The following is a 10,092-nucleotide window of genomic DNA, read 5'->3' as shown; positions in this document are numbered from 1 at the left end:
CAATAGATTTTTTTATTCTTAAACATTCATCTACTTAACCATATTTTCTAAAATCCTAACAAATCAATTACAAACACCTTGTACTATACTTTTCATCAATTGAATTCCACCTAAATACAATTTATTTATTTTAATCCCACATTTCTTTCAGTGTATTGCTCCAAATTACTTTATCCTGGCGTAATTGTTTGATTATCATTGTTCAATTATTGGTGAGATGTAATTTTATTCTCTTAAAAAATAATAATTAAAAATCAAAATAAGAGAAATCATGGGACAATGGCAGAAGCAAATTGATAGCTTTTATTCTTGAATTAAGGTAATAAAAAGGCAAATCACACACATTTGCAACCATTAAAGCAAGATGCAAAAGTACAGTCATCCATTTATAATACTTTCATGACCTGCTTATACAATATAAGCACTGTTCCACGTCAAGGTGATGTCCCCAACATATTGGGGACTTGCAGGGGCATCCCCTTTTGCAGGACTAGACAGCCTGCTTCATTTGGTGCACTAGAAAAATGAGGAAAAAAAGTTAAAATCTCCTAAAAACTTTAAAATATTGTCATTGCAAATGCAGCACATTGTATTTACTTTTTAAAAATTTAAATGCTTTTAATTTAGATTATTTTAATAGTGATCCCCCTGCGGTCACCTTGCCATGCCCAAAATTTCGAAAAATTTACGCCATCCCTGGATGCCCCTACCCCAGGAACTCAGAGAAACGTTGCATATAATGTTTAATACTTTATTGACCCCATCTGATTATAATGCATAAACAAATTTCAATTTTGACCTAACATCAAGCATTGGTGTTTATTAATCATTTACTGCAAAAGTACTACATAAGTCAAATATCGACCCAGCACATATTTGAATAACCACAAAATGTTCTCAGATGAATCAAACAGAAAAACGTGTGATCTTGGTGTGCTTGACTAATTTTTCTTTCTCGCTGCAAATCCTTCCAGCTGTGTAATGTCCCCATTTTGAAATAGGATTTAATAATAAATACTAACAATAAAATTAAAATATAAAAGAACAAAAATAAAATTAGAAATAAAATATAAAGAATAAAATTAAAATAATTAAAATTTAGGTAAGTTTAATGAATGGTCAAAAGGCATGAAATGAAAAGTTGCGACTCCCTCAAACATGAGGTATAAAAGGGAGAAGAGAACTTGATTTGAAGGGGACCTTTTAAATCAACAATCAGAAGTGCAGATCTGATTTGAATGTGTTGATCTGATCTGAATAAGTGCAGATCTGATTTGAATAATAAGACAACAATAATGAGAGATGAGTTGATGACTCTTTAAATGGATGTCTCTGTCCAAAGAGATGTGTCTCCTCAATAAAATAGGACAGTATAAAAGGATATGGAATGGAGGAAGAAAGGAGAAAGGGAACATAGGAATTAAGGAAGGATTAATGGAAGAAGAAAAGAATGAGAGGAAAATAAGGAAGTGACTCATTCAAAGGGGAGACGTGTTGAAGGGTTGTGACTCTTTCAAAGGATGGTAATTGTGAAAGGTTCTCACTATTGCAAAGGGCAGACATGGTGAAGAGGTGTGACTCTTCCTCACATTGGGAGATATAATAAGGGGAAGGTTTCATTTGAGGAGGGCATCCAAGGGAGATCAATTTGGCGAATAATTTATTATTCTCAAAGGCAACAATGAAAAATGGTGACTCAAATCTTATTAAAGGTTATGAACCTTTCACCTAGAAAGTATAAAGGGGAGATCACTCCTAGCAAAGCTCAATACATCATCACTCATCAATGCATCAAGAATCAAGCAATATATGAAAATCAAGCAATATATGAGTCAGCAAAGGTCAAATCAAACAATCTATCAATTAGCAAAGATCAATCCAAAAAAGTGGATAAAAAAGCAATCAAAACATCATCAATCATAAATTCACATCTTGAAATCAGAAATCAATCATCAAATGTGTTTTAAGGAGTCAATCAATCTATCAAATCAATCAATTCATCATTCAAACATCACTCTATCAAATCAATCGTTCAACAACAATCCCTCAATCAAGGAAAGCAATTGAACTAGTATTGGTGCTCATAAAGTGCAGATCAATCCATAATATATCAGCAATCAGGCCATAGATCAGATTAGAATAATATATGTTTAAATATGTATACCTGATGAATACCGCAATATGCTAATATAATATATATGCATTCAACACTCTGTATATTAGGCATGAGTAGCAATATGATTTCCAAATAAGCAACAAGCGATCAAGGCAAGGTGAGTGAGGAAATACAAGGGGAAACAGTTATGAGGTCCTCTCCTAAGCACACCACCTCATGGTGGTGACGGGTAGTCCCATGAGGCCAACAGGGTGCAAGGAGTGCCCCACCCTTGGGCTTAGAAGGGAAGGATGTTCTGGACACCCTATTGTAGTTTCCCCAAACATCTACCATGGTTGACCATTAGATTAAGTTACTCCAATCATAAGGAGGAGAATAAGGGTGACAATAAGAGGGGAAAGGCTATGGGATTCCTCACTAGGCACACCCCCTCATATGGATGGCAAAGGGCCACATGATGGCCAAGAGGGATGGTATCATGGTATATCCGCTCTTGGGCGTAGGGTAGAGGATCATTTATGGCACACTAACATGTCTCCTTATCCTAACTCTCTCCTATGGTTGAATTACCTTAATGAATTAGATATGTCATATGACTAAAATACAATTTGAATGAGCTTGGAATTGTGATTTTAGGGCAAAAAACTAGGGCATTTACAAAAGGGAGGATTACAAACTGTAACTATTGTACGATTGAATCAATTTATAAAGTACAATCACCATCAGAAAATGTTTAACCACTTTGAAGCTTGTCAAAAGTGAATAGCAAGATTTCAGAATTAGCAATAAATATGTTGGTTCAAGCGTCAATTTTCTTGTGTAATTTCTACGCTGACCGTTGTTGGCATTGTCCACTTCCGGAACACATTTCACACTCACTTGAATCACCAGCAACTTGACTTAAACAATACTTGATTCGATCTTCAACCACATTCTGCAAAGAAGTAACTTAATGAGAACTAGTGACTGAGTAAAATAAGCATAAGCATAGAAAGTCACAAAGAACTACGCGTAGCCTCAAAGAATTTGAAGCAGCAAACACATATAATCCTCAATTACATTATTTTTAATTCCTCCAAAGTTTTAAATTCTACATGCAGATATTCTTGGCTTACATGGTGAAGCATAATTACAAGGTAATGATATCTAAGGCCTTCACTAACGACCTCAAGGTTGTATCCTTACATGCATCTGCATAATCTGTGAATTATTTCTATTATTCTATCCAATTTAAAAAAATGGAAAAAGTTCTAACTTGTAATATACCGCATTTCAATAACAGAGGCCTAAATGTTTGATAGATCTCATTTAGGGTAAAGGTGCCAATGTTAAATGTAATTAACGGGCATAATTAATTGGAACATTTAACCCAAAAAACTTGTTTCAACCTTGTTTAGATTTTTTAATGTTACAGAATATGTCTGGAGATATGATAAATGTGGCTTATCGGCAGAAGTGCTTATTCTAAATGGTGCAGCAATGACCAGCCCTGTTTGTTTATGTTTTGTTGGGAGAATGGAATTGGAGAAACATTATGAATCTACATGAGATTTTAATAAATTTCTAGGGTGCAACTGACAAGTGATTGCAAGTTTGATGCAGAAACAAGCATTAATGGGTGCACCCAATAATAAATATAACTCCCTCAATAAAAGTCGCTCATTGAAAATTAAGCTTCCAAAGAGTAGGGTGTGGTTTTTTTTTATTCATTACTAGCAGAGTTGATCTTTCAACTTACAAGTCAAAAGTGAGGATGCCTTGATATGGTTTAGTTTTTGATGGTCCATGGATCATGTCAATCATGAGCACACACTAGAAAGCATGGCATGAAGAATAGTGGATGTGGATGCCAATTGCACAGATGTTAACCTGGCAATAGTGATGTGATAAGGCCAGTGGTGGATGACATGGCAGATGTCTTCCAACCTGGAATGATTAGTTCGGATGTAATTTTAACAGCTAAACATGACTGCAGGAAGGGCAACCATTATGTGGATTAAACCTACTTTGAAATGATCTAGAACGATGTGTCATGTGACTTGCCAAACTGAAAAGATTCTTGGAAGATTGGAGAGTCAAAGAACACTAAAGAAGATATCAGAGAGAGGGGGCATCATACGATAAAGAAGGACAAATGTGTAAGAATAATTTAGTGGGGACTGAACCATACTACATACCATTAAGTTACAAGACCTTGAGCTAACCTGTTAAAATATTCGTCACTAGCAAATACCTACAGCCAATGCACGAACTGAGGGAATGAGATACTGCCATTGGGTTCCTAGATGGACAACTACAACCATGACAAAGATTTTGTCCACAAAAGAAAGGAACAAGACTGTCCCTTATCTCTAGCATGACCTAAGATGGGATATGTTTAGATTTGGGAAAGACACTGAAGCAATAGAAGACAGAAATTGGACTGCAATGCTATTCTTTAGAAGGTTGAAGTTCAGCGAGATATAAGGCTTTCTCTCCATGTGTGTATTATAACTCTGGGTTGTGTGTACATGACGATATTTTGTGTTGGGTGAATTTCTGATTTAGTGACCTATCAAGTAGGGTGTATATTCGTTGTTGTGTGTATTCTAATTGTCGAAACCCAGTTCAGACTCTAGGGAGATGGTAAATGGTAGTCATTTCTTATTTGTAATTTTGTAGAAATGTAATATGGTCTTCAAGTTGATAGTTCCTTGGTAGCATTCTCTACCTTCAACTGATAGCTCCTGGATGATTTTTTTTTATTATTATAATGTTGCCCCTACAAATTTAGTATGACTAGATAGTATAGAACTAAAGGCATCATATTCAAACAGAAGTTACCTTCTAGCGTTGAGCCTAGCATAGAACTGATGTTAAGATAGTGTCAGATGGAGAGGTCCCACAGTCTCTCTGATTTTGCTTCTAGTAGGGTGTCTGTTATAGATGCTTGTAAGAGCGAGGTCACGCAACGAAGCTCAGATTGAATCTTGCAGTATTAAAGAATGTTAAGTCTCTTGATTTCATGGACAAACCAAGTGTGCAAAGGCAAAATATTTAGTATAATAATTGGTTTTGTAATTACTTTTTTTAGTAAAATAATTGGTAGTGTAATTACTTTTGTTCTCATAATCATAAATAAATTGTTAGTATAATAATTGGTAGTGTAATTACTTTTGTTCCCAAGAGATTGTTGGTAGTTGCTGACAGTTGGTAGTCTTAACCAACCACCAGGTTACTATATATACTTTGATTGTTGTATCAGGAAACATTCATGATTGTATACACATTACACTTTGCTAATAATAACCAAATCTTTCTATCACGTTATTGTGTTGATTACTGTTATCTAGTGTTATTGTATGGTATGGTTTTGTATCTTGTTTACTTTGTGTATAGGGAAGAAGAAGAGAGGGATACAAGTAGACATTGTACCCTGGCAATTAATGCCCCTGTGACCAAACAAGGAAAGAAAACGTATTGCAAACACTCGAGAGGAGAGAGAGATCAATGAGAAGATCTCTCTGGATCAAGGAACAAAGTGACAGACGGCAGTGATTACGGAGAATAGTTGAGTCCCAGAGTCCAACAACTATCGAGCACTATATATACTTTGATTGTTGTATCGGGAAACATTTATGATTACACACATTATACTTTGGTAATAAAGAACATATTTTTTTGCCATGTTATGGTGTTGATTACTGTTATCTGGAATTATTGTATGGTATGATTTTGTATCTTGTTTACTTTGTGTAATCAATTAAGTTCCTTTCGGGAGTAAACATTTTGGCGTCATTGTCAATTCGAACTTGGAGATCTAAGTGACTAAGAATGACGATAGACAGGATAGCAGAGTAATGGGTCAACCAATTGAACGACCAGATTCAATTAAGGAAGAGGAAGACCCAAGGCAAGACAAGTTGACACAGAATTTGGTATACTTGTCAGAAGCATCCATCAGCCAGTACGTTTGATGGGAAGTTCGTGAAAATGAGGTCCCTAGGAGCAATGTATAGGACAGCCTGACAGTGAATGGCGTCGTCGATTGTCTCCTTTTTAGGTTGACAAGGTTGTTGGCACATAACCTCATTGCTCTCCAAGACTAGCACGAGGACAAAAACCAAAAGCAGCATCAGCAACAGATACTACAACAGTATGAGGAGAGAAACCATAGGGAAGAAGACAAGAGGGATAAGTGCAGACGTCATACTCCTAGCAATTAATGCCCCTATGACCAAACATGGAAAGAAACACTTGAGAGGAGAGAGAGGGATCAATGAGAAGATCTCTTTGGATCAAGGAACAAAGTGATAGATGGCAGCGATTATGGAGAATAGTTGTTGAGGAGTCCCAGAGTCCAACAAAGAGTAAGAGCAAAGTGTTAGCCGAAGCTATAGCTAGGAGAGGCAGAGACCACGTACGTGGAGTGAGTAAGCGGAAGTTGCTAGGAACCTACCACTCCCGTACGAAGTAAACAAGGATCTTGCCGACCAAGCAAATAATCAATTTGTACACTCAATGTCGGACGAAGGGACTGACTCCACAGAAAGTAGCCCATCTGTACGGTCTGTACGTGACAGAAAAGACAACGAAGGTAGGGACTTCCAGAGCGAAGCTGCTGAAATTTTTGAACACAATTTGCACCGCATTGAGAGCCTATCCATAAGAGAAGAACTAAGAATAGGGGAGCCTGAACCAAAGACCTTAGGGAGGAGGGAATCCAAAAATGAGGAAGATAGCCAAGGTATCGAGGGCGCTGACAGCAGACATGTAGAGGGCTCCCGCATGGCCGAGAGCATAGTTGAACAACTCAGCAACTTAAAAAATTGCTTAAATTTAATAGAAGTGTATTTTTTTTGCAAAATTCAGTGAGGAGATGCATCCAATGAGTATACAAAAGAAAAAAACTGAGTCTAGATATATTTTATTGATTTAAATGCAAATTGGGTACAAAATGGCATCCCCTTGTGGAATGTTGATGGCTGATAGACTGAAACAAAATGGAATAGAAAATTATTCTTGTAAAACTAAAAGTAAATACTAAAAAAAATTTACATCTTCCTCTTCCTAGCTTTAGTGAAAACCAAGGGAGCGATAGAACTAGAGGATCTAGTCCTAGGAGTTTGATGTAGCTTCTCCACCTCGCCAAAATTAGGTTGAGGGTAGCACCCCTCACGGGGGTCTAAGGGTGAGAGAGGGGTAGAGAGATAGGTCTAGATCTTGGGGGAGAGAGGAGAGAGTGAGATAGAGAGTGGTAGAGAGAGGGGAGGAAGAGTGATAGGGAGATAGATACGTCTAAAATTTGGGGTAGATAAAGTGAGTTAGATAGAGAGAGCGAGAGAATGTTGATAGGAGCCTGCTGAGAACTGAAATTTGACTGTCTGAAAATTTAAAAGATCTAAAACCTAGAATTTGCATTATAACTCCTAGAGATTTGAAACCACTCTCAAACATCCTGTCAATATATACATGAAATATAACTTAAAATATAAAAAAGGAATAAAACATATACTTAAATGTTATATTAATTGTATGTATTCTGATGAAGAAAATGAGATTGACTTAAAAAAAATTTAGATAATTTTTTTACGTGTTTGGGCCTCTTTTTTGTATGAGCTGAGTTTTTGCTGAAAACTCACCAAGTTTTTCCCAAAACTCTGCGAGTTAATGGCATAAATACTCGACGACCAAAAAAAACACGCTTCAAAACTCCCCAAGTATTCCATCTATCGAGAGTGCAAGCGAAGCACTATAACATGGGCGAGAGCGAAACAATCCTATTATATGGTACATACTGACATAGAATGATGGTCCCCCGATAAGTCCAAGTGTGGAAATGCATAAGCTCCCTAAGTTCATAGGGAATGGATCAGAGGATCCAATATGACACTATAAGACATATGAGACCATATGGTTGGCTAGCAATCAAGAGGATAAAGATTATTGGCTAAGGTCATTCCCTGCCACATTGCGAGGAATAGCCATTGATTGGTTCACAGACTTGGATGACAAACATACACGATCCTGAGAACAATTGAAGAAGGCATTCCAAGAGGAGTTTAAATTGTTGAGGGATAATGAAATTGTGGCGAAAATTTACAACACTAAGCAAGGGAAAAATGAAAATGTACGAGCTTACAATCGTAGACTCGAGGAGCTATTGGGTAAAATGGAGAACTAGCCAGCCGATGGGCTGAAGAAACGGTGGTTCATCGAGGGGTTGATCCCCTTGCTGAGGAAGAAAATGAAGGTGGTACCCCCATCGTTGTACACCAATGCCTACAATCGAGCAATGGACATTGAAAGTGAAAACAAAACATCCTGAGTAAAGAGGAAAGGCAATGATGATGATAGTACAGAGGAGAGTAGCAGCAGCAGTGAAACTAAAACAGTACAAGCCCTCCAATAGGATACACTGAGAATGATGAAGGAATTGGAGGCCGAAAAGGAAAGCTCAAAGGAGAGTAAGGAAATGTGGTGCGCTGACTATAAAGTAGGTCAAACAAAAACCACTTGTCCAAAAAAATTATTTTGCGGCATCTACCAATAATTGGGACATTCCATTAAGGAATACCCGTACAACTTACAAACGAGGAGCACACAAGTGCTCTTTGCCCAAGCGGAATAAGCAACCCAATGACCACACCACCAAAACCACCTACCAATCCTAATGCATCACTTGGCAAGTACCATAATAATAGGCAAGGGAATAATGACAAATTGCTACAATAATAAGAATACCCACGAAGAAGAATACAATAAGACGCGAAGAGAAGCATGATCCAGTGCCAAAAATGTAATGAATGGGGTCACTTTGTGCAAGACTGTTAGACGGTCAAAATAACAACACATGCTTTCTATGCAAATGGTATGGACCTGGAAATCACAAAGAAGTCGACTACTTGAAGTAGAAGGGGGTAAATATGATGGCCATGGAAGAGCCAAAGGAGGAAGGATTGGCGATCACTAAGCCACAAACAAAGAAAGCAATATATCTAGATCCCCGTACGAAGAAAGAAAGACTTCAGGTAGCCAAAGCCGACGTAGAACAGGCAATGGCGAATGAAAGCAGAGTCTCAAATGAAGCCGCCAATACTCCATTACAGTCAGAGTCAGAGAAAAACATTGTAAGATAGGTGCTGCAAACCACAATACCCGTAAAGGTAATTGACCTTCTACAAACCATGCCACAACTAAAAATGGCGATTACAAATATAATTAGTGTTGGTGATGACAACTACAGTCATCGGAAACAGTACAAGCCACGAGAGAAACTGACGGAGAAACTGCAATGTGAAGGGGATAGGGTGAGTGACTAAATGTTGTTGACGATGAGCATTGGTAGGAAAACACTGTCATGGAGATGGAAATTAAGGGAATGAAATTAAAAAACACCATCATCGATGGAGGCTCGAGAGTCAATGTACTACCAGAGGAAACTTGGAAGAGCCTTGGAAAACCTACACTCTGGCCGCCAACCTTCAACTTGGTGGGTGCCAACCAACATTGCATTAAGCCATTGGTGAATTTGATGGCACAGAAGGTAACAATTGGCACATAGTCCTTCCTGGATTTTGTTGTCATCCCATTACCAAAAAAGGCATACAAGTCTCTCCTCGAGAGAGGGTGGTTAATCACTACCATGATAGATCACAACTAGAAGCGGAACACACTCTCAATTGAGGGTCAAGGAAGGAAGTACATCATCAACCTAAGGAATTAGGCGGTGAGTGAAGAACTATCCTCTTCTAACTCAGAGTCTGAAGACAAAGAGTGGAGTATCGAGGAAGGAAAGAAGAGGATGGAACCAAATGATGAAAGGAACTGGAGCTGGAAGATTGCTCGAAGGATGAAACAAGTTCTTTGAGTGGGCTATTTCACTGATAGATGGAGGATTACGAAGTCTTCCACCCAGAGTACGACATGCTACAAATCGTGGAGATCGAAGAAATCAATGAAGGTACAGAGAGTGCTACCTTCCATCCGGAGTATGA

General features: G+C 37.8%; 1 protein-coding gene across 3 annotated transcripts in view; it reads right to left on the bottom strand.

Moving 5' to 3' along the window:
- Positions 1-322: 322 nt before the first annotated feature.
- The window catches only part of LOC131037230 (sirohydrochlorin ferrochelatase, chloroplastic), a 49,160-nt gene continuing 39,390 nt past the window's right edge, over positions 323-10,092 (bottom strand). Inside the window, exon 6 of one of the 3 annotated variants that reach the window (XM_057969299.2) lies at positions 323-516. In XM_057969299.2, the coding sequence (XP_057825282.2) occupies positions 505-516 (12 nt within the window). In that variant the 3' untranslated portion in view covers positions 323-504. Of the gene's footprint in view, positions 517-920; positions 975-2,783; positions 3,051-10,092 lie in introns of those variants that run through there. The other 2 variants (XM_057969298.2, XM_057969297.2) reach the window with 2 other exon arrangements.

This window comes from Cryptomeria japonica, chromosome 4 (genome assembly GCF_030272615.1).
Source record: "Cryptomeria japonica chromosome 4, Sugi_1.0, whole genome shotgun sequence".
NCBI lineage: Eukaryota > Viridiplantae > Streptophyta > Pinopsida > Cupressales > Cupressaceae > Cryptomeria > Cryptomeria japonica.
This window is presented reverse-complemented; position numbering and strand designations above follow the sequence as displayed.